This window comes from Gekko japonicus, unplaced genomic scaffold, assembly GCF_001447785.1.
Source record: "Gekko japonicus isolate JY-2015 unplaced genomic scaffold, Gekko_japonicus_V1.1 scaffold594, whole genome shotgun sequence".
In the NCBI taxonomy this organism is placed as follows: Eukaryota; Metazoa; Chordata; class Lepidosauria; order Squamata; family Gekkonidae; genus Gekko; species Gekko japonicus.
The window spans coordinates 291,458-316,458 of record NW_015160852.1 but is presented as its reverse complement, the minus strand read 5'-3'; the positions used below and the strand labels follow the sequence as shown (position 1 = coordinate 316,458).

Genomic DNA, 25,001 nt, shown 5'->3' with positions numbered 1-25,001 from the left:
TGCCTGGGGGTGGAAGACGTATTCCTGCACTTCCCAGTTGTTGTGGGGAGAAGGAAGGAAGACCTGGTGCCTGAGCATGCACAATGAGCCGGGGCCTTTTGCAGGTGCCTCTGCTTTTGCGGTGAGGGCAGCTGCAAACCTGGCATTGGCAGGCTGCAGTGGGGTCAGCAACATAGCAGCTCAACCAGTCTGAGAGGAAGTGCAAGCACAGCTTGTTGGGAAACATAGACACACACACACCCCGTCCCTTGCCTCTGTATCCGAGAGCCAGTTTGGTGTAGTGGTTAAGTGCGCGGACTCTAATCTGGGAGAACCGAGTTTGCGTCCCCACTCCTCCACTTGCACCTGCTGATGTGACCTTGGGTCAGTCACAAGCTCTGGCACAGCTGTCCTTGAGAAAGAGCAGTTTGTGTCAGAGCTCTCTCAGCCCCACCCACCTCACAGGGTGTCTGTTGTGGGGAGGGGAAGGGAAAGGAGTTTGTAAGCCGCTCTGCTTCTTCTTCTTCTTCTTCTTCTTCTTCTTCTTCTTCTTCTTCTTCTTCTTCTTCTTCTTCTTCTTCTTCTTCTTCTTCTTCTTCTTCAGAGGAAGTCTCACTGCTAGGGTTGCCAGCCTCCAGGTGGCACTTGGAGATCTTCCTTTATTTCAGTGGATCTCCAGACTATCAAGATCAGTTCCTGTGGAGAAAATGGCTGCTTTGGAGGGTGGATGCTATGGCATTATACCATGGTGAGGCTCCTCCCCTCCCCAAACCCCGCCCTCCCCAGGCTCCACCCCCAAATCTCCAGGTATTTCCCAAGCCAGAGCTGGCAACCTTATTCACTGCAGCCCATCTGCTCCCTCACTCAGTGCCAAAGCTCCTGGCCAGGGTGAGTGAGGACGCTGGGCTTTTGCAGGCTCCACAGCTTGCAGTGAGGGCAGCTCCAAAGCCACTGTCCTTTAGGATTTTACCATGCATGGCAGGACTGGTAAGGCAGCAGCCTGGCCAGGCCAATGCAAGTTGTGAGCACCGCTTTCCAGGCAACATAGCCCCACCCTCCCCTGATGTCTTCAGCCTAAAGGGGAAAGAGAAGGCGAGTAGTAGGACCCAGCCCCCTTTCCTCTCCATGCAGTCTCACAACATAAGGCTGGAAATACCACCATAAACAAGCAAAGGACAGAAGAGTGAATGTGTTGTGCTGACAACCCAGAAAACGAACATAATAGGCACCTTGAAAGAGGAGAATGCTGGCGCCAGCTATTGCCAGTTGATTGGCATTGGACCATCAACTAGCTATGATATTAAGCTCTGTTAACTAGTGCATTTGATTAACTGGCAACCCCCATTCTCCATGAGCATCAGACAACAAAGCGTTTACTGTATCATTTCAGACCAGCACAGACTAGAATTGGTCTTCCACTTCTGTTGGGTTCTGTGCCCCTTGGTGCTAGGCCTCACGCCTTAGATGAAGGAGCTTGACAAACATTCTCTGTTCTCAAAAAGCAGCTCAGGAAATCATTTTGCTTTGGTGACTTTTCCCTCCTGCCTCTTTTCAAAGGTCTCCAGTTTTCTTCTTCCCATCCCTGCAACTCTCACTCTTGGACTGGCTCCCCCCCCCCCCAAGGAGGCCTTTGGTTGCTGCTTCTCAGCAGAGAATAATTCAGGTCCTGAGCTAGCTGTTGGAGAGACAAGGTCACGCTTTGGCCCCCCTCAGTGGGCCTCTGTTCCTTTTACAGTTCACTTGAACCAGGCTTTTTTCCTGTAGCATGGAGTCCTTCTTGTGTCCCTTGGCCACAATGCAAAGGTGGTTAGGTTAGTCAGATACTACTGTGAAGAAGCCCCGACCTGGATGGACCAGGCTTGCCTGATCTTGTCAGATCTTGGAGGCTCAGCAGGCTCACCCGTGGTTAGTATTTGGATGGGGGACCACCAAGGAAGTCCAGGCTTGTGAGGCAGAGGAAGGCAATGGCAAATCACCTCTGAATGTCTCTTGCCTTGACAACCCCATGGGGCTGCCATGTTGGCTGTGGCTTGGAGGCACTTTCCACCCCCACCACTGTAAAGAGGCATCCTCTACCAGTGTGAGGCAAATGCTTTTAGTGTTGCTCTGTGCTGGGCAGTCACTTTCAAAGTACATTTATAGCTTTGGGAGCTATGTTCCACTTAGATTTTGGTGTCCGTTACTTGCCACTACTGTGCTCATTAACCTGCTCAGTCTCCACTGGTTTCAGTTGCTGCTGGACTTGTGTTGTGATCACTTGTTTCTTAGGCTTTGTCAATAGGTTTTAAAATATTTTAATTTTATAATTACAAGTTGCCTTGTAATTATAATTATTTTAAAAGTGCAGAATACCAGGACACAGATAGTCTGAATAAATAAAATAAAATAGCCTTGTGACATTGACTGAAAAGGAATTTAAGTCTTCAATGAGAAAACATGACTCCTTGCAAAACTATGGGATCAAAGTCTTCTGAACGTTTAGATCTTGGGTTGCTAGCCCCCCCACCCCCCGCTATGACAGGAGGCCTCCTGCCAGCAACCTGTGCTGTCTGCTGCAGCTAAGTGACAGCAAGAGAATTTTTTAAAAAACCAAAAAACATCAGTGTTGCATGCGTAGTGATGTCTCTTCCAGGGAAAACCTGGACTTGACATCAGACAGTTCTTGGAACAATAAAAAACACCTAGAGCTACCCAAGATCACTTCTGGGTTTTCATGTGAATGTTTTGGTATGTTCTCACCTGGTTTAACTCTTCCAAGTTTGCAAAAAGTAGCCTTGGAATCACATCTGACAGGAATTCCTTGCTTTGCAGGTACTTTAATGTATTCATAAAAACCTTTGGAAAAGATAATAACTCCAATTATTGATTTCATCTCTAAGTCACTGAAGTTTATGATTGCTACAGGTTGCCTTAGTTCAAAGAAACACTCTGATCCAAGAAACACTCTAGATTTATTGTGGGTCTAGAAAACCCATCCTGAGAGTTTCACCCTGAAGAATGTTGGGACTAGACAGCTTTTTCAGGGCAGGATGTTTCTTTCGGTAACATGTTATTTCATGCTGTTCCATCAGTCTTTGCTGTATCTTTTCAGTATCATATGTAGCAAATATTTGTACATACACCATTTCACCTTTATAGATCATTCTGAAAGCAGCACTTAATATGAGGAAACTTTTAAATTCTGTCAAACTTTTACATGAGTTTTTATATTCTAGAAGTTTCCTCATATTAAGTGCTGCTTTCAGAATGATCGATAAAGGTGAAATGGTGTATGTACAAATATTTGCTACATATGATACTGAGGGAGAAATTTCAGGTAATATACTTCCCCTACTGACCAGCAAACGTATCTACATGCCTCCAGCTACCATCCTAAACATATCAAACAATCCACTGTATACAGCCAGGCTCTGCATCTATTCCAATCCTACAGACAGAATTTCTCACCTGAGGGATCTACAACAAACCTTTTTGGAACTAAAATATCTACCTGATGAAGTCAAGAAACAGATTAACAAAGCAAGAACATTACCCAGAGAAAACCTGTTTAAAAAAAGGTCCAAATGAGCCAATAACAGAACACCACTAGCGGTTACTGGTCACAGGTCATATATAGCTCTCAACTGAAAACAGTTCAATGCATCACCAGTGACATACAGCCTCTGCTGGATAATGACAGTTCTCTTTCACAAGTACTGGGGGGCAAACCTTTTTTTGCCCACACACAGTGCCCCAATCTTAAACAACTCCTCACCCACAATAATACAGCATCTTATTTGAACATAGACACTGGTACCAGAATTTGCAATAAACCCAGATGCCAACTTTGCTGTCACATACACCCAGACAACACAATCACCAGATCTAACAACATCAACTTCACATGCTCAGCTTTGAACATTGTATATGCCATTAAATGCCAACAATGCCCTTCAGTTCTCTACATAGGGCAAACAGGTCAGACCCTACACTAAAGGATAAATGGCCACAAATCTGACATCAGGAATCACAAAACAGAGAAACTTGTAGGAGAACACTTCAGCCTTCCAGGACACTCAATGGGGGACCTCAAAGTAACTGTTTTACTGCAAAAGAATTTTGGAAACAGTCTAGAACAGGAGATTGCTGAGTTATAAGTTATTACAACACTCAGGACAATGGAACCCCCAGGGCTTAACAGGGATATTGGCTTTTTATCTCACTACACATGCTAATGTCATTCAGACCAATTTCCCCGAAGCCGCTGCTCTGTGTTCGCTCTTCCCTTTGCCCTGATCGTACGTGTCAATTTCACACTATGTGCTGCACAGTTGCATTTTGCCCCACAGCTTTGCCTGATTTTCCCCATGTCTACTCAATCCCCAAAAAACATGACTGAGATGCGGGGGAAATCAGGCGAAGCTGCGGGGCAAAATGCGGCCACACAGCACATAGTGTGAAATTGACATGTACGATTGGGGCAAAGGGAAGAGCAAATGCGAAGCAACAGCTTGTGTGAAATCGGTGTCAGTTCTTGCATCTGTTTGTAAACTCTTTTATTAAATTGTATGCTAACCTGCTGCTATTCACAGGTCTTACCACTTGCCTTAATCCAATTTTAGTTATATAATATGCTAATGAGCTACTAGGCTATTAGCATAATAGCTCATTAGCATATGCAATGCCCCCTGACATCACCGGAAGTGATGTCAGTAGGGGAAGCAAAAGAGGGGAAGGCATCTTCAATAGCCTCCCCTTCCCTGGGGGGGGAGTGGAGTTGGGCCACAGAAGAAGGAAAGAAGGAAGGAAAGAGAGAGAGAGAGAGAAAGAGTAGAGAGAAGGAATGAAGGAAGGAAAGAGTTAAAGAAAGAGAAGGAAAGAAGGAAGGAAAGAGAAGGAAAGAAGGAAAGAGAAGGAAAGAAGGAGAGAAAGAAAGAGAGAAGGGAAGAAGGAGGGAAAGAAGAAAAGGAAAGAATGAAAGGAGGGAAAGAAAGAGCGAGAAGGGAAGAAGGAGAGAAAGAGAGAAAGAGAGAAGGAAAGGAGAAGGAAAAGAGAGGGAGGAAGAAAGAGAAGGGAACAAGAGAAAGAAAAGGAGGGAAAGAAAAGGAAAGGGGAAGGAAAGAAGGGAAAGAAAGAGGGCAAAGAGATGGGGGGAGGCTTTCCCAGCCCCCAATAAAGCCTCCGCCACCCCCCATGGATCCCTCACTTACCCATAGAGGCGGCAGGGGACCTTCTTCTGGCCTCCTCTGGGCCGCAACGCTCCGGCGCTGACCCAGGGAGGTGGCGGGGGGGCTCTCCTGGCCTCCTCTAGGCAGCAGCACTCTGGCCCAGGGAGGCGGCGGCGGGGCTCTCCTGGCCTCCTCTGGGCCGCAGCACTCCGGCGCAGGCCCAGGGAGGCGGCGGCGGGCTCTCCTGGCCTCCTCTGGGCAGCAGCACTCCTGCGCTGGCCCAGGGAGGCGGGGGTGGCTCTCCTGGCCTCCTCTGGACCGCAGCGCTCCGGTGCTGGCCCAGGGAGGTGGTGGTGGGCCTCTGCTGGCCTCCTCTGGGCCACAGCGCTCCGGCGCTGGCCCAGGGAGGTGGTGGTGGTGGCTCTCCTGGCCTCCTCTGGGCAGCAGCGCTCTGGCGCGGGCCCTGGAAAAGCAGCGACGGGCCTCCTTGGGCCTCCCTGGGGCTGCAGCGCTTCAGCACGGGCCCGGAAGGCCGGCAACAGGCTGTAGCAGGGGGGGAGCTGGGGGTGGGGCTTGCTACTGCCGCCATTTTGCCAGCTCCTGGGCTCCCGGAACAGTGCTCCGGCACGCTCTAGCCCCAAAAGACCCCTGATTTTGACTCTAATTAGCCTTCCTGGCAACACCCTCCCCACCCTCTAACTATATGTAATGGTTGGTGACTTCTCTTTCCATGTATCTGAAGAAGTGTGCATGCACATGAAATCTTATACCCAGAATAAAACTTTGTTTGTCTTAAAGGTGTCACTGGACTCAGAATTTGTTCTGATACTTCCCCTATTGGATTAAGAGGTTCTTGAGTGGACACTGTTATTCAAAAGTGCACTCATGTGTTTTAACTATCTAGGACGGATTATAGGGCAAGTAGGAAATGTAAAATTGAAAGCAAAAGAGATTGTACCAAAGGATGCCAACATGTTATGACAAAAGCTATGGCGATTAAACTAAAACTGGGATATGCTATGCACCCTATCAAATCATAAAACAATGCTCAAATACAGCACTATAGACTGATACAGCAAGTGCATATGGTTTTGTTTTCTAGCAAGAGGTAACTACCAAGGTAATTGGTTACATGCACTTTCTAATATCTCATCTGATTTGAAGGCTTGCCATATTCATGATAATTTTGTTGGTGGAACATGTGCAGAACCAAGACCGATGTTTATCACCACCACAAAGAGGTTGTTGCATAAAGCAACTTCTTGCTGGAAAAAAAATGGCTGTGTGAAACGATCCTGAATCAAGATGGACTGAGAATTTACCCAACAGTTGAGGAAGAGGTTACAGAATTCAGACTTACCATTCTAAGAACCAGTAGATGGTCAAGAAAATATGTGCATTCAGTTGTGAAGAGCTCCCATACTGCTTCTTTCTTCTTTGTGTCTATCTGATCTTCATTGGCTTTTGGTTCAACTTGATACAGCATCATTATTTCATGCCAGCCTTTATCCTATCAATTGAGAAACACCACAATAACAATTCATACAAAATCCACACCACTGCATTCCCACACATGGGCTCTTACTTTGACCCACTGATACTCTTGTAAACACTGGCTTTTTTCTGCACTTTAGTGTTAGGATTCTAAACATTATACTGTAGTGTAGGCAAGCATTAGTATACTACATTTTATGCCTAGAGAAGCAAAACAGTTTTCATTTGAAGGAAAACCAAAACAAGAGAATAAAGACTGGTAAAACATAAGAGCTGTCCATGTACCACATAAAACATTTCTCTACCTTAACACTGTGAAATTCATAGCTGCTGTACTCCGAGGTCTTGATGGTTACAGTAGACAAACAGTTTTCCAGGTCTAATGCTTCTTTATGTCTGTCTCTACTCTGCTTCAAAACAAAACTTAGAGGTTAATTTGAGAAATGCAGGTTCAATTTTATGAAGAAAGGTTCTTCAAATTGGGATCTTTGCATGTAAAAAATTGTAAATCAACATTTCAATTTTGAAAATGCACATTTTTAAATGTAGAGGCATTTTCTTTTTTCCAATTTTTAAATTATTTTTAAAATACAAAAACAATTACGAATAGCTTACAAACCACAGAGTTAATATACCTGCAATAGAGAAAAATAAGCACAAATCTTGGGTTACAATAAATAAGGAGGGTCTTGTTCTAATATGTGATAACCCATTTGCAATTATCTCTGTAATTTCCATTCTTTTGCTGACATGTTTTAAAATGAATATATAATGCTATTCTGCACATTGTTGCCAGCTCTTATAATGTCACATATCACACCCTTATTTTAAGGGTTTCTGTAGATTTCTTCTCATTTCCCTCCCTATATCAATCTTCCTGTTACAATAATGAACAAGCAAGAGGGATTTTTTTTGGGGGGGGGGATACAGCTCCTTTTGAATGAACCAGTAAAAATATTTTAGGATCCAAAGGCAAACTGGAATTTAATACTACATTTAACTAAGACATTATTTGGTTCTAATAATCAGTTCTTTTATTATAGGAGCATCAGTCTGAGCTATGGCTTTACCAGTGCTAGATGGATAGTATTTTTTATATTTAGTTTTAGAACAATGGTCTGATTCAGTATAAGGCAGCTTCAACATTTGCCAATAAGGGCAGAGTATGTAAATACACAAGGGGAAACTAAGCATAAATATAGTGGCAGAGTTCTAATAAGACTTCCTATGTCACATATGCCAACGGTACGTAAAGTTCTCCATTTTCAACAAGTAACATTTGTTCTGTGAAACATAGATCCAGAACAAAATACAATATCCTGATGTGTTAGTACCAAAGTGGAAGTATATGTGCCTGCCTGCTACTTGAGTAAGGGAAGATGTCTGACGCCAGGTAAGGGAAGCTCTTTTTGGCCAATGTCTTGATTCCTTGGTGTTCCCTCCCTCCCTCCTTTTCCTTCCTTCCTTCCTTCCTTCCTTCCTTCCTTCCTTCCTTCCTTCCTTCCTTCCTTCCTTCTCTCCCTGGCTTGGAGCTGGAGCTCCAGACAACCCACTGAGCACAGGGCTATGCAGGAACTGGAGAGGTCAGCCTAGGTCCCTCCAATAGGAGCCACACAATAAAAGAAATTTGCATAGTCTGTCCGAGCGAGCAGAGGCGTGACCTAACCACTTCTGGGATGACTTCCCCCCACTGAAGGAGAACTTCTTAACTGGAAAGTTAATTATAATTGACACTCCTTAGTTTATCCATCTTACCCCCAATCACATGATGGGGGTCAGTTTAGAGCAGAAAGCACGAGGGAGGTTCAGCTGACCACCACCAGCCAGGTATTGGTGGTGGGGTGGGGGCTTGGAACAAAAGATGCACAAGAGGCCCTTTCTGCTCCAAGCTCTTTAGCCAAGTTGCTGCTGAGCTCCCGTCCAGCACAAGCACATATATCACTTCTTGCTTTGTAGCAACATTTCTGTACCAGCCCCATTTGTGTGTATATTTTAAAAAAAACATTTAATTTTTAAATTAATTTTTGCAAGTGCAAACAAAGGTTGACAATACAGTGGACCCAGAACTCAACAATAACAACTTATGAAACACATATTTATAAAAACCATTATTGGAGAAAAAAAGAAGCCAATACATGTGAAAGAAATTACAGACGGAGGTATATGATGAGTTTGCACACTTGAAATTAGTTAAGAAATTAGTTAAGACCAAAAAGACCAGCATTGTCTCCCAATATCCACCAACAACTCATTCATTGTTAGAGGAGGAAGCAAACTCTGTGCAAACTACATGGGAAAAAGAAGTAGGAAGAATAACAACAAAAACAGTGTGTTAGACATGTCAGTCTGTTGAAATATCAGTAGATGACAGAAAGGAAAAACCCTTGCAAAATACTCACAGTTCCTTTTTTAGTGAATGGCCACCAAGGTTTTTTGGATTCTAATAGGTAGAACAGAAACAAAGGCATTGTCAGCCTTTTGAAATCAAAGGCAGTGATATCAATTTCAGTGGCATGGATGTGCACAGTCTTGTCTCCAGAGGTCATTTTGGGGGGAACGCGGGGGATTGCAGTTCCCCCGGGTGAGGTACAGGGGGCGGGGCACATGACAAAGCCCCGCCCCCTGCTTCCGGCCGCCCCGCTTCCGGCCCTCATTCAGCCAGGAGGAGGCAGGAGAAGAGAGAGGGTAAGTTGCTTCCTCCCTGCCTCTCCCCACCCCCGCCTGCCTGGGGCCAGGGAGGGCCTTTGCGGGGCTTCCTTGCACTCCCGCCGGCCTTGCAGGTCCACCGCCGGGCCCCTCATGGGGCTCGGCAGTGGAGCTGCAAGGCCAGCAGCGGCGGCCGGGACCGTTGGGGGCGGGGTGTGTGGCCTTATCACACAATTCCAGTGATGTCAGGGGGTATGGCATATGCTAATGAGTTATGCTAATGAGTTCCCCTAGCTCTTTTTCTACGAAACGACCCCTGCTTGTCTCTAAAATTCTTATTAACATTATCTTGGTGAACAGAAGCCATGTCAGAAATTGAGATCATGTGTCCATGGATGATGGAGACACACAAACAGCCTCAATCAAAAGTCTTGTAGAGCTCCAACAGGCATGGGGAGATTTAAATGGAAACATTTCCAGGGTGAAGTAGAAGGAAAGCTCCTGCTAACAGGGAGCTCCTGACCTGCAAGGAATCCTACGATTTACAAGTAGACAGATACATTTTGTAATTGCATGTACAAAGCAAATTTTGTAATTGCATCTACAATTTCCGGCAGGCATCCATCTCAGTAAATACATACAGTAAATGAGTCAGTAAACAAAGTCAGTAAATGAAGTACAATCCACTCAGTAAAGTTTTGTGGATACATAAAGCTTGATGCCATTTTGTGTGCCCTTTGGAGCACATTCAACTGGTGAGGTACATACCGTGCTACACAAACTAACCAGAGGTTATTTGCATTGTACCCACACTGTTTTGAGGCTCGGGGTCATGGTGCTGTAAGACAACTTTGTGCTACCTTACTCCTACTTAAAGAAAAACTATCTTGCTACCATCTTTTCTGTTGAAACCAAATTTGACAAAGCCAAAGATGCAGTTCAAACCTAGTTAAAATGCTCCCAAGGTATGCAGTACACAAATGATTCTCAGTTTAAAGCCCAGTCAGCCCCTGTCCCCATCTGACCTGCACTTTGCAGTGATGTTGAATGATAAAGGAATTCTGCTGCACTGTCTGATATCAGCAGGTCTCCTGGGAACACCTCGAGTCCAGGCAGACTCACCACCACTGAGCTATGTCTGCGCTCTGCAGAGTTATACAGACTGCAAGGAGGAAAAAATTGGGTGTGATTATTCATCAGTATATTTATGCCTGAAGAATCAGTTTTGGCTAAAGAAACAAGAACACAAACAGATCCCCCCAGTCTTCATAGATCAGGATATATAACTGCTAACTTTAAATTATACAAAATTTAACCAAATAGATCAGGATCAAACCCATATAATTATCTCAGCTTACCAGGGCTTTTTTTCTGGGGGACTGTGCTGCAATGGAGTTCTGGAACCTCTGACAAAATTCTTATATACAAGTAATATGTAATATTTAATGTAATATACACATAAGAGCTTGCTTGTTTTCTGAAAATGTTATATTTTGTGCACAAGGAGAAAGATTGTTATGATACATTTGGCATGTAATGACAAACGGTTGATGCAGTCAGAAGGCAAAATCAGGTGCATAAAGAACTTCAAATATTTAGGTGTGAAGTTTTCTTTGAGTCTACTTTTCTCACGACACAGTCTCAATTTGTCATATTGCAAATTAACAAAAAATGATTGAAACCCTGAAGTTAGTATGGTATTGTACTTTTGTTGATTGTCAATATTGGAAAAAGCAAATATGTGCTTTCTTTTGACAAGTTTAATAGAATGGAATTGCACTCCCTGTATCATAAGGTGTGTTCAGGTATTGCACACAAAGGTTATTGTAAAGTGTAAAATGGAAGGAACTTGGGGATGTGTTATAGCTTTATCTTCCCTTTTACTATGTGGATTGTATTTTGGAATTAATGTGATCATTGTGCTTTTATCATTCTGATCTCAATCAAGCACAGAGTAAGGTATATTTGAGGTTATTGATTTCAATGGACCCGTGTCTAACTCATCCTTCCTTAAGAATTACCCTGGCCACTGTTGGTAGATGGCATAATGGGCTACATAGTTTATTGATCTGACCTGCCATTCTTACATTCAATAAATTATTTTAAATTTGGAGATTCAGGCCTTTTCTACACATGCAGCAAAATGGATTGGTAGAAATCTGAAAAGGTGGAAAATGTACCATTTCAGACTTCTCTGTGTATGTCACTTTTTAATCCTGTCTCATGTACTGATGTGATGCAGATGTAAAACATGGCAAAAGGTACTAGTTTTCTACTTACAGGGAACATGGGAAACTGAAAACTGCAGTCTGAACTGGTACAGTCTATTCAAGTTCCTCCTTACCCTCTATTTTCCACTGTATGCACTGCATCTATAGACAAAGCGTGACTCTATATGAAATTCCAAATTGCTTACGTATAATCTGTATTTGCATTACTACCACCTGATGCTTTGTGCGGCAGTGCCCTCAGACAGGCCATGTCATGTTTACTGGTTATCAGGTAGTTTTTGCACACACACCCTCCATATTGTACATTCTTCAGGTGATATTGCTGAGGTCAGATTTAAAAAAGCTGGAACTTGCTAGATGTTTTTAACTGTTGTGTAACCCAATTAGAAAGGCTAGACAAACATAACTAGGCATGCCAGAAACCTACTAAATACCCAGTGAAGCATATCTCCTTAATGAGCACAAGAATACACAACATGGTTTTCACAAACTGAAACAGATGATAAACAAAAAACCCTTACTTACATACCTTGCCTTATTGGAATCTAATTTCTGGAAAAAAAATAAGAAATTTCTTGTTATTTATAAAAGAAAACAAACTGGCACATTTAAGCTAATTTATTCTTGCCCCGCCCTGTAAATAGTTCCAGGCTGTTACCTCACAACTCCAGAGTTAGGGTGCGTGGCACAGAATGCTATCTGACAGTTCCCTGTGTCTTAGAATGGACTTAGAGTCCACTTAGAATGAACAACACACACCTTGGTGGCAAGCAAAACACAGACAGGGCACCTAGCACCACTGGGCAAGCACTTGGGGGGAATAAACCACTGTGAGAGCAAAGTCCACACTCTGTGACTGACCTCTCCCTGATTTCAGCCCTCACAGGTGCACCAGCTCCTCTGCTGGGATCCCAAGGGGCAGCCACACATGAACATGTAAGCAAGGCACCTCTTCCCCAACCCCCGTCCCCCCTCGGCCAATAACAGTGGCAATAAGCTGCACTGGACACAGCATCTCCCACTCCCAAACCTGGCACCTGGGGGGTGAGCAGCGGTCCCCCAGAGGCACATGGACCCTGCGCACCAGGCAGATGGTCAATATGTGCATCAGCCTTCCTGATGGCCTTCCTGCAGCATGGCTACAATGACAGTAAATGCCGTCACTATGTGTGCCAATCCAGGTCCCAGTCACCCACAACAATTCTGGGGTTCAGTGCCCACAGAGCTAGGAGCACCCACCCTTCTTGAGCTGGGTGCATGGGGCCTGCACCATGGAAGAATCGGTGATCCACATGGATGTGCAGTTACTTCCACAACTCCCAGCTGTGTTTACAGAAATTAAAAATTGCCTAACTAACCATGAGTGTGATCAGCACATGCCCAGACTATCTCAAATGGTGGAAATTCCTAGCTCCCTCTGCTTTTCAGGGGACCAAACTATTGTGAAAAAGAGAATGGGTGATATCAGCAGGGAGGGCTCCCCATAGGGGACCAATGGACCCAGTGCTGCGTGGCCTCATTCCAGCGCCCTTGTCACTCCCTTCGGAGGCCAGAGGCTCTGAAGGCTGCAGTAGATGAGCCACGGGAACCCCACCCCAGTCCTAGCTAGGGATCAGCCTGAACTGGGAAAATGTGGTTTGGTTTGTGGTTATTGATGTGCCCTGTTTGCGAACCACAGACCATCACAAATTTTTAGCCACCTCATGAACTTGGAGAGCAGGTAGAGAAGAGTCAGTCAGAGATCCATGGTAAGTTTTGTGTCTCTAGATTGCACAGGAGCTGTTATATATACTCCTAAACCTGCACCTGTCAAAATGAAAGAGGTTCAGGATGCTCCTCTACATGCCCTCCAAGTTGTTGCTTTGAAGTTGTGTAAACATTTTGATTGAGTGGAGATAATTTGTTTGGGAATGTCTCCACTCAAGAACCTGCATGAACCTCCACAAACAGCTTAAAAGTTCATGGAAAGTTTGTGCCAGGTGTCCTGCCATGAACTTGACTTTTTGAAGCATGAACTGCCCAAAATTCGGCGTGAACTTCAGTTTGTGAGCTGGTTTGTGCCCATCCCTAGTCCTTGCCAAACCCCATACCTGGCCACCTGTGGCCAGGGGATGCACCGTGTTTTCTCTGTCCTGGCAAGCAGCCCACCCTGGTAGTTCCAAAGACTACCAATTGGAGGGTTGTGCTGGGGAGGGGCAGCCCTGGTCTGGGAGGGGGAAGGCCATGTGAGGCCAGTGGCACCCTCACATACCACTGGAGGATGCTAGCACCATTGGCAGGTCACCAGTACTCCTCTCCTGGGCTGACAGGAGGGGAGCACATCAACTGCTGGCATGGGCCTGTAGATGCCTTCACTGCCAGATGTGTGCCCACACCTGCTCCTCCTCAAGGTGGCTCCTTACGTCCTGCCTCCCAGAATCCTCCTGTGATAGCTTGGAGTCCTATTCCCTGGCCCAGGGACCTCCCACAATGGCTCCTCCAAAGGGAGGCATGAGGCATTACAACTTGGCGATATTGTGGATATTGTGCACATGGCAAACAGCTTGGCCACTGCCAATGGCTGCATGGCTCTGTGGGCCCCTGTGTTGTGGAAGAATTGGAACTGCATTTTCAGTTGGCTAAATGACAACTTGATGACCATGCGTGTTTGGCAGTGGTTTTAGTTGTAGGCTGTGTGGTCTGGTGGGTCATCCTTGGGATATGGCATCAGCAAATATGGCAGCAGTGAGTACCCTCGGTCACCTGCAGGAAATGGTATGGGAGGAAGCAGGGCAGGTGCCCTCAGCTCTCTGGCTGCCCAGCCCTTCCCACCAAACTAACCCAGGAGTCATTCTTTGGCCTCTGGCCAGGTGACTAGCAGGATTTTGAGGCTGAATGCTGTGAAGATCTGGGCATCAAGGACACTGCCCGGGAACTTGGCCATGAGGTCTGTGGAGATGCCATGGTGGTCACAGGAGGCCTGTACGTTCAGGCTGTAGAAGTGTTGATGATTATGGTAGACCTGAGGGGGTGATGAGAGCTATGTGGGTGCAGTCCACACCCTCCACAATGTTGGGGAAGCCACCAAATGCTGCAAACCCTTCCCTGATGGGTGCCAGCTCCCCCTCCTCAGTGGGGAAGTGCACATGCTTCTGAAGGTGGGGGAGCATGGCATCCAGAAAGCAGTGCAAGCAGCAACTAGCTGAGGACTGGGACATCTTGAAAACCCTGCCGCAACCTCCTGGAAGGACCTGGTGCCCAGAAACCTCAGGGAGAGCAGGACCGTCTGCAAAATGGGGATGGCATGGGGAGTGGGAGCTTGGCCCTGGAGGGCAAGGCCCAGCTCCTTGCACAGGGCCTGGATGGCGGCTCTATTTTGGCAAAACAAATTGTGGCAGGTGCTGTCTGATAGATGGAGGGCGCTGATGTGAGCTTGGTAGTGGCAGGCACAGCGTTTCCTCTGATGTCACCATGCCACCCAGATGTAGAGCGCTGGTAGCAAGTGAATGTGGCAAACCCCTAGCATGGGCGGCAAGGGCAGAAGGGAGCACCATCCCACCTGCAGTTGACCGGGCCATGTAGAAAGAGAGGTCAGTGTTGATGATGGTGAAGGGCAGCCAGGGCCACATGTTTCTGTGCTCCCAGCACCCCCCTATGTACCTCCTCTCTCAGCAGCTCAGTGCCAGAAGCACTGAGGGTGGGGTAGGAAGAGGGATCATTTTCTTCCCACAGTGGGTTGGCCTGCCTTCACATCCCCCTGTGTGTGGATGTAACGTCTGTTGGAAGGCCACTGCCAGCCTAACTGGACTGAGGCTGAGAAGGCACTGCTGTATGGGTTGGTGGTAGAGCATGTGAGTGTCGCCTTTGGCACCGCCAGGAGCAGCTCTGCCACCTCCTGGCACTGTGCCTTTTGGCACATGGTGACGGAAGGAGTGTCTGCCCTGAATCATGCTGTCTGGATGGAGATGTTCACTCTGAAGCACTGGAATGATTCCTTTGGTCCCACTTTGTAGCATGTCCGAACCCTCATGGCCAAAGGTGTCTCTTATGAGTGGGTGGGGGAGCAGGGTCTGCACAGAGCAGAGGCCGGGAACGGGGCCCTTGTCCGGCACAGCCCATCCTGCCCACCCTTTCCTCCATGTGGGCAGCAATTGAGCATGAGTGGCTGGAGAGCTGTTGTGAGTGGCGGGAAGCCCTTCCCAGTGAGCAGCAATGGATGGAGGGGGTGACAGCATCTGTGATGGCACCTGGAGGGGCTTCTTACCATTGTGAGGGCCATGAGTGAGGGACAGGGGTGCATATAGCAGCTGCTGGGGGACCTATCAGAAGCTCTCCTGGCTTCCCCAGCATCTCCCATACCCCCTGCTCCGGCTCCTGCTTGGGGGTTGCACAGGGGTTGCAACAGGCACACCCTTGAGGAACGAAGGGCACCCGCACATCCACTTTCTTTTCCATCATGGCCCTGGGGGGTCCTCCTGTGTGCTCTGTGTGTGGAGTGACACCATGGTATCCCCATGGGGGTGGCTGGTTGATGTCCCCCTCCCCACTGATAGGTAGCCGGGGCGTCTGATGGGAGCTGGTCTGTGTTGCAGGAGATGAGTGAGGCTCCTATGGCCTGCCCCTTTCTGCCTCCTGCCAGTGACCGACGCTTGACTCAGCCCCCTCAACTCGTGGCTCCCATTGGTTCTGCCCCTCCTGTCTAGCACCAACACTGCCATTTATGCCACTGTGGCATTGGCCACCAACACTGATGGAGCACCTTTGGTCAGGAGGACACAGTGGTCACTATGGGAATGCCAAATGAAACGAAAAAAGTCTTTACCACTTGCAGAAGATGGCAGCAGAAGGGGACAGACAAATCTCCCCAGGGAGAGTTCCAGAGTTTTTGGTGCCATGACTGAGAAGGCTGTCTCCCAGGTTGCCACCTGTTTAATCTCACAAGGGAGCGACACCCAAAACAAGGCCTCCAAAGATGACTTTAGTGGTCAGGTAAGTTCCTATGGTAATAAGCAGTCCTTCAGATATGTTGGTCCCAAATCATGAAGGGTTTTGAAACTCTACACCAGCAACCTGAATTGTGCTTGGAAGCAAACTGGAAGCCAGTGTAGATAGGTCAAGACTGGAGTGATATCATCCCTACAGCCCACTCCAGTCGAGCTGTTGCCCCTCTGTACCCTCCTGGGTCTACTGAAGGCTAACACTACCAAGTTCAATTTATTATTTACTTCACAATGGGTTATGAATCAAGCATATCAATCCAAGGAAAGAAAAATAATACTCCTTTTTAAAATAGATAAATAAATATATATATGGCAGCATTACCTGAATACATTCCTGAGAATTCTGTTCTCCCTCAGAAGAAGAGCTGATTGACACAGCATTCTGCAAAGGCTGATCACCACTATGATCATTTTCTTCATGACGTGGTAGGATTGGTGTGGTGTCCATGGAAGCAGAGTTTTCTCTCTGTGACAAGGAATGTGTGTGCATGAAGGCTTCTGAGAAAAAGAAGTTGTCAGAAAATGGAGGTGGACTTTGGCAAATAGGAAGATAAGACTCAGATTGGTTGTCCAACCTTGGGTTTTCAGTGCCACCCTGGAGTGCAAATATTTGAGATACTGACAGTGCACTTTTCCTCAGTCTCCTCAGGGAGGGAGAAGTAGAAATCCTTCCTGGAGCATATCTGACAAATTGGCAAGGTATGTTGTCTTCCTCATCATTTTCCTCTGAAGGAACTTTCAGAAGATGTGGGTGACCCCTTACACTCTGCTTCTGCATGCTGGCAGGGTACAGTTGTGTTTCTGTGTCAGACGGGGCTGACATCTCATAGGATGAGATGATGGCATTTCCCAAGTTGCTCTCTCCTACCAAATCCAAACTGTCTTCCCATGGTTCAGTCCCTTCCTGGATATGATGTTGTTTTTTCACATTGGTTTCTTCATCCATCTCAAAGGAAAACTCATACTCTGGTTTTTGCATCCTCATTCACTGCAAAAAGACCTGTAGCCATTAGAACAGAAATTAGAAGAAAGCAGTCATGCTCAAAGTTGGGTTAAGAACATAAGAGGTGCCAATGTTGGATCAGGCCAAAGGCCCATCCAGTCCAACAATCTGTGCCACACAGTGGCCAGAAATACCAGGTGCCATCAGGAGGTCCACCAGTGGGGCAAGGACATTAGAAGCCCTCCCACTGTTGACCCCCCCCAAACACCAAGAAGACAAAGCATCACTTGCCCCAGAGCCTCTATCTATACCATGTGGCTAATAACCACTGATGGAGACACCAATGTTGGATCAGGCCAAAGGCCCATCCAGTCCAACACTCTGTGTCACACAGTGGCCAGAAATACCAGGTGCCATCAGGAGGTCCATCAGTGGGGCCAGGACACTAGAAGCTCCTCCAGGTTCACAATGGCCCTGATCACTGCTGGTGTGCATGATACAGATGAGAGTAGAGAAGGGATGAATAGCAGCAAGCAGTAGTAATAAAGCTCCTGAATGCAGTGGAGGAGTGGCTGCGTCAGAGGATGCAAAGCAATATTGGAGTCTGGAGCAGCCAATCAGCATGAGCAGCTCGTTCCCCACTAGGACTGACGATTCAAAATTTGGCATTTCTGCCTTGTAAATACAGGTCATGGGGACCTGTAACTGGAGGCTTCATGCTAAGCCTGTGCTGTTCCACAAGTGCTATTCGTTTCTTGGCAGTCTTTCCTCCCAGAATGTGGCTGGTTTCAACACAAAGACCAATGGAGGGTTCCAAATGCCCAGTGAGTGTGAGGAAAAAGGTGAAGAGTGGCTTCTAATTCTACTTCCTCCTGTTTGCTGCTGATCAGTTTATACGTCTCAAAAGGCAAACAGCACCTTATTCCCAACTTCCCTCTTGGTGGGACACAAATCCCTCACTTCTGTTTCCTCAGTGAGGTACTGGCGAATTGAGTGTTCTCTGGTTGCTATTCTAACTGTTCTAATCTTTGTCCCCTCGTCTTTCAAAAAACAAGGCATTTTTCTCTTCCTGGGAGAGGCTGTGGGCATTCTATGGAGGTTCCCTCTACCAATGGTGCTGTGAAGATACCTGGGCAGTATGGCAGCCATTCTCCATCTTCCTTCCCTGTGTGTCCACCTGTCAAGGTTATGTGTTTACAGGATGGGGTTTGAACAGAAGAGCTCCCAGGAGAACATGCCACAGCCCTCCCTATGGGGGAAGTTACTGTTTTTTATGTTTCTTCCCCTATGTTCTGTTTGTAGGTTGAGGCAGGGCGGTGTCTGAGAGGAATGCCAACATTAGTGTACTTTGGCTGGCAGCTTTTATATTTGGTTGAAATAAGGGGGTTGTCACCGTGCCTCTCTGTGATTGGCAGGCATGAGCTATGAACTCCAGTGAAGTTTGTATGATCTCAGCTTCTTGGAACTGGGTCTTTTGGGAAATTTATTTTATTCACTATAAGAGCGTGCACTACTGACTAGTGACCTGGCACCGTGTGCTAGTAATGTACTGGTCTCCATGGCTTAGGGTGGCACTATTTGCTTACTTCCAGGACAATACGCAACAGTCTCAGAGAAGGGTCAGAAGGTACAGAATGCAGTTTTACTGATGAAGGGCATCTAGCTTTGAGTATTTTTTTAGGTAGAAATAAATGAGTTAGCCAAAGGACATGAAGTGAATTTATATGCCATGATGCCAAGACTCTGTTATGCAAAGTTTTGCATTTTTACAGCTTTTTGTGATTCATCAGATGATATTTCTGACACTACCCTGATCTTGAGTGACAGAATGGAGGTGGGAGGACACTGCCAGCAGACAGAGGGGCTCCAGACATTCCACTCAATCATGGCTCTTAGTTTGGGTAAAGGTAAAGGTTCCCTTGCTCGAAAGCCAGTCGAATCTGACTCTAGGGTCATCTCCGTTTCAAAGCCAAAGAGCCAGTGCTGTCCGAAGACATTTCCGTGGTCATGTGGCCGGCATGACTAAACACCAAGGCACATGGAATGCTGTTATCTTCCCACTGAAGTGGTACCTATTTATCTACTTGCAATTTCTTGCTTTCAAACTGCTAGGTTGGCAGGAGCTGGAACTAGAGATGGGAGCTCACTCCATCATGCGGCACCTGGGTCTCGAACTGCTGAACTATTGACCTTCCACAGCCTGCAGTTCAGCGTCTTAACCACTTGAGCCACCGCAGCTCCTTAGTTTGGGACTCAAAGCAAATTATATGCACTCATACTGCCTAATATACTATGTGAATGTTTAACTAGTTGAAACATAAAATTACCTTAAAATACTTTGATTTTAATAGGTTTGGAGTCAAGCTGAAATTTATATCAAACTCCAGTGTAAAATGCCTTAAAACATACTGTAGTATATACATAGAAATAGTAACTTCTAAAGTATAATACACTTCTAAAGTATAATACAAAATTTACATACACCCTCTAGCTTTTACTTACCACTTTAACAGCAGCCACATGGGTGTCATCGATACTGCGATACTGCCGGTGCCTCTTGGTTAACATTCTATGCAAGTTGAACATAAAATGACAGTTGAAACCTCTGCTGGAGTTTGAGTAGAAATTCCCCTTCTTACTTTCCAAGACTCCTTCCTGAATGCAAGCAGAGGGAACTTGTTTTTCTTCTTTGCATGTTTCCAAGGGGTTTCTTTATCTTAGCCATGAAAAGGGAAGTAGTGTCAAGCCAGTATACAAAAGGTAACATGATCTGCTTTAATACATAACAGATTATTTGCTTTATTTAAAGTTTCATTAGTTTAATTCTACTTTTACCTCCCAATTCTTAATTTTTTCTGCCCAGATTTGGGGGTTAGTGAGTGCACTGGAAAATTAGCATCACTCATGGGAGGAGAATAAACGATCAAGAACTTGATTGTTAGGAGAGAGACATCAGCCACTGTAGACTAACTGCTTGACCTTTCCTTTGAGGCTGATACTTACTGTCTCTTGACAAAAGGAGGTTTTTGTGTCCTCAGTGATGGTGCCTTTTTACAAACCTCCTTCAGAGTCCTTTTTAAAAGTCTTCCTTCCATAGGATCCTAACACACAATATGTTTCATTTCTCCTACTGAATTCATAACCAGCCTTTCCCTGCCAAATCAACAATATTTGGCAGATGAGGGTTGCATTACGGTAATGGATTTTGTCACTGTATGTGTTGAAAAGTATTTACAACCAAAATTTCAAAACAAAACAAAAGCAATCTATCACTGGGAACTCCTCTCCATAATCTCCAGTTACTGGTACATGAAAATTATCATCAACACATTTGGTAATATAATCACAACATCACATTCACTGATATATTTAAACATCTTTAAGATTTTCCCAATTCCACAATTTGGATTCATTCCTTACCAGTGTATTTTAATGAGCCAAAGCAAGTATATGTGTGAGGTCCCAGCTCCCCGAACCCTGACAGCTCTTCCATCAGAGACCCGAACTCTTCCCCTAGACCCAGGAATTGCCTTGCTTAAAGGTATGCTAAATCTTAGCTAACTTGAGAAATGTTGCTGATTGATTAGGAGTAACTCTAGATTAATTAGATTAATTGATTGAATGGGAGGCAAAGATCATGACAGAAATTTGGTTCCTCTCTGATGGATTTGAAGGTGGAGAGGGGAGGCATTTAAAAGCACCGGCAGGCTTTCTGCATTTTAAGTTCAAATTCTGACGTTAGTCTACTGCAATTGTCTGGCAATTGGTTTATTATGATTTAGAAAGCTATGATTTCTTATTTGTTTGATGTTGTGGAGTATTGGGGGGGGGCTGCTGACCCTTGCTGCCTGCTAGTGCTGTTTGGTCCTTAGGGACAGAAGTTCCCGAGTCACCTCCTAGCTCTGAACAGCTACAGCTAATTGCCATTCAGACTTTTGGGCCTCGCGTCTGCTTCCCATGGACTCGTGCTAATATGCCTTTGGCTTACTCGCCACCTTTCTTGTTTGCTTAGAAACGGTCCCCTATAAATACTGTATAATTATAATCTCTGTTCCAGATAGTGTCAGATGGAAAAGTTGCAATATAGACAGTACCTGCTTGCAGTCTTTCAATCCATATCAGACAAGGCACAAGAGGATCCCTGCGAGCAAAAGGAAATTGAAAACAGGAGCCCAAAGGAGAATTTAGCTAGGAAGTAAAGTACACTCTCTCTGCCCCTCTGAGTATAAAATATAAAATTAGATGCCAAATAACACACAGCATGTTATCCCTGTTTGCATACAAAGCAGTGGCAGCACAATTAATGAGCTTTATTGTTTTTAACAATTTGCTCTTCTTGCCCTGTGTTTGGATATTCAGCACTGCATGGAAAAGAGACTAATTGGGCGTCCCTCCAAAGCAGTTATGAGTCAAGGAAACCAAAGCAAAGCAAAACAAAACAAAAAAAATCTCATAGCAACAGCAAATGTAGAAAAATGAAAGAAGATCCAAATTAGGTTGCATAAATATTCTCTATTATAAAGCTGCTTGCAAAGAGCTTTTTGGCATCAGAAAAAGTGAACCAGGACAGCCATAGAATCCCAAATGCTTGGGATTCAAATTCTTTTCCCATGTCTGTAATTAGGTTTTGAAATCCAGGTTGGGAAATGAGATTTTAGGGTGGAGCCTGGGGAAGGCAGAGTTAGAGGAGGGGAGGCAGCTCCGGGGGGAGGGGAGGCCCTCAAGTCCACCCTCTGAGGCTGCCGTTTCCTCCAGGGGGAACTGATCTCTGTCGTCTGGAGATCCGTTGTAATTCCAGGACGACTCCAGGCCCCACCTGGGATTTGGCAACTCCAACGTCTCCCAATGTAGTTCTGTAGTGATTGTATGGATATGCAGTGACTCCAAGGTGTCTGTAAACATTTTGTGACTCAGTCCAGCCTGGAACTGGAAAAGGCCTGCTGTAATCACTGCTACCGCTCTACTGCTACCTGTATAAAAGGGCTTCAGCTCAGGGACTTTCTGTTTGCTGTCTTGCAGAAAGTACCACAAAAGAGTATCATGGATAAAAAGCAACCAAAACACAACCACAACTGTGAAAATTAACTAAGAAAGAACTGTGAAAATAATTTTATATTTTATACAAAGTTATATTCAGGGGTCATTTCCTGTGGGAGCGCACAGGAGCGGAGCTCCGGCAGTAAGGAGCCCAGGGGGCGGGCACATGCAACAAGCCCCGCCCCCTGCTCCCAGCAGCCCTCAGTTGGGCCAGGAGGAACAAGAAGCAGCCAGGTACAAGCTCTCCCTCCTCTGCGAGGACAGATCTTCACGTTCCCCCCCCCAATAAAGCTAGCAATTCAAAACAGTCCAGTGGAGCCTGAGCGGTGGGTGTTGCCTTCTAACACACTTCCGGTGATGTCAGGGTGTGTGGCATATGCAAATAAGTTATGCTAATAAGTTATGCTAATGAGCTCCTGCACCTCTTTTTCTACGAAATGACCTCTGGTTATATTGATATGAATGGGTAAACAGATAAATTTAATACACAATACAAATTACCAGAATTACAAAATACAGTACAAGACACATTCAGAAAACAAAGTGCCATAACACCCATAGAAGGATCAAACAATCCTAACATTCATAAATTGGAATGAGATTTCTATTGTGGTGTCCTACTGCTACAAACTCATGATCTTGCAGCATATCCAAAATGATTGCTTTACTCATAGCATTTCTTAGCTAAAAGCTTAATGCCAAACAGTTCAAAACTCAAGATCCAGCTCATAGTATTTGTAACCTAAAAGCCAATGCCATAAATCAGTACAAGATACAAGGTCAGACTAATTAGACTAAAATTCTGCCTTGATGCTGCAGACTCTTGATCCTGCAGAATATCCAAGAACACTTTACTCATAGTATTTGTAAGCACAAAGCTTAGTGCCAAAAAATCAGTTCAAAAGGCCGGGTCTAGCTCTTAGTATTTGTGATATCATAAATCAGTTCAAGATCGCAAGGTCCAACTGGAAACCTTTCAAAACAGCTTCTTCAAAGACAGATCTGCTTCAACTAACAAGGCTCATAGAAACTTCACCACCATGCAAAAAAATTGCCATACGTTAATGACAGCCTTACTTCTCTTCAGTGCTTCCCATCAACATATTCATTCTTAACATCTCACTGATGGTGAAGTTTCTATGAAGTTCAGATTCTGTTCCATGCTAACTAGGAATCAGCATCAGCCAGGTTTGGTATCAGAAATTTGGATTCGATGACATGTTATTACTGAATGATCCTTCAACCCAGTCCTGAAAACATATTGCAGTCTGGTACTATGAGTTGTAGGGAAGGAAAATATATATTCTCAGTTCTTCCTTTTTTTTCTGGAGGGGGTAAACATAAATATTTTGATTTTTTTTTAAATGTGGCATTTTGAGCCATTTTTTAAAAATGATGCTGTAAATTATATGTGGCTGTAGCTGCAATGGAACCTTACAGTGCAATCCTAAACAGTGCAATCCCATACCCTTCTAAACCAACTGACATCAATGGCCTTAGAAAGGTGTAACTGTTATTCAGCAGTGGTTCAGGTAATATTTTGATGTAGTTGAAGTCAAGTACAGATCTGTAGCCAAAGCTATTCTCTACATGGACTAAACACTGGCTGTGTTAAAATTCAAACAGGACTGAGAGGGGAAAGCATAAGTCATAAGAACATAAGAGACGCCAATGTTGGATCAGGCCAAAGGCCCATCCAGTCCAACACTCTGTGTCACACAGTGGCCAGAAATACCAGTGCCATCAGGAGGTCTAGCAGTGGGGCCAGGACATTAGAAGCCCTCCCACTGTTGACCCCCCCCAAGCACCAAGAAGACAGAGCATCACTTGCCCCAGAGCCCCTAGCTATACCTTGTGGCTAATAGCCACTGATGGACCTCTGCTCCATATGCTTATCTAATTCCCTTTTGAAGCCGTCCATGCTTATAGCACCCACCACTTCCTGTGGCAGTGAATTCCATGTGTTAATCACTCTTTGGGTGAAGAAGTACTTCCTTTTATCCGTTCTAACCCGACCGCTCTGCAGTTTCATGGAGTGCCCACGAGTTCTTGTATTGTGAGAAAGGGAGAAAAGTACCTCTTTCTCTACCTGCTCTTTCCCATGCATAATCTTATAAACCTCGATCATGTCACCCCTCAGTCGTCTTTTCTCCAAGCTAAAGAGCCCTAAGCGCTTTAACCTTTCCTCATAGGGAAAGTGTTCCAACCCTTTTATCATTCGAGTTGCCCTTTTCTGCACTTTTTCCAAAGCTATAATATCCTTTTTAAGGTGTGGTGCCCAGAACTGCACACAGTATTCCAAATGAGGTCTCACCATTGATTTATATAGGGGCATTATTATATTGGCTGAAAGTTCATGCGAAAGTTCTCCCAGTATTCAGAACAGAGAAGTTCCTAGCACATATTTGTTTCATTCCTTCTTTTGGGACAGAAGATGAAAATGAAATGTGGAGTATCAAAAATCAAAATGCTTACTTTTTCTTTTCTTTCTTACATTTTATAAATATTTACTGAAGTTCTTTAATCTCCTATGAGTTCTGCAACC

At 45.3% G+C, this 25,001-nt stretch overlaps 1 protein-coding gene across 1 annotated transcript in view; it reads right to left on the bottom strand.

The window, feature by feature from the left end:
* PLEKHG7 (pleckstrin homology and RhoGEF domain containing G7) overlaps positions 1-17,455 on the bottom strand; it is a 40,434-nt gene extending 22,979 nt beyond the window's left edge. Inside the window, exons 1-7 of the mRNA XM_015420938.1 lie at positions 16,799-17,455; positions 12,027-12,049; positions 10,292-10,428; positions 7,236-7,255; positions 6,926-7,027; positions 6,487-6,636; positions 2,719-2,814 (exon numbers count right to left, since the gene is read on the bottom strand). Coding sequence (XP_015276424.1) covers positions 2,719-2,814; positions 6,487-6,636; positions 6,926-7,027; positions 7,236-7,255; positions 10,292-10,428; positions 12,027-12,049; positions 16,799-17,455 — 1,185 coding nt within the window. The remainder of the gene's footprint in view (positions 1-2,718; positions 2,815-6,486; positions 6,637-6,925; positions 7,028-7,235; positions 7,256-10,291; positions 10,429-12,026; positions 12,050-16,798) is intronic.
* Between the last annotated feature and the right edge of the window lie 7,546 nt (positions 17,456-25,001).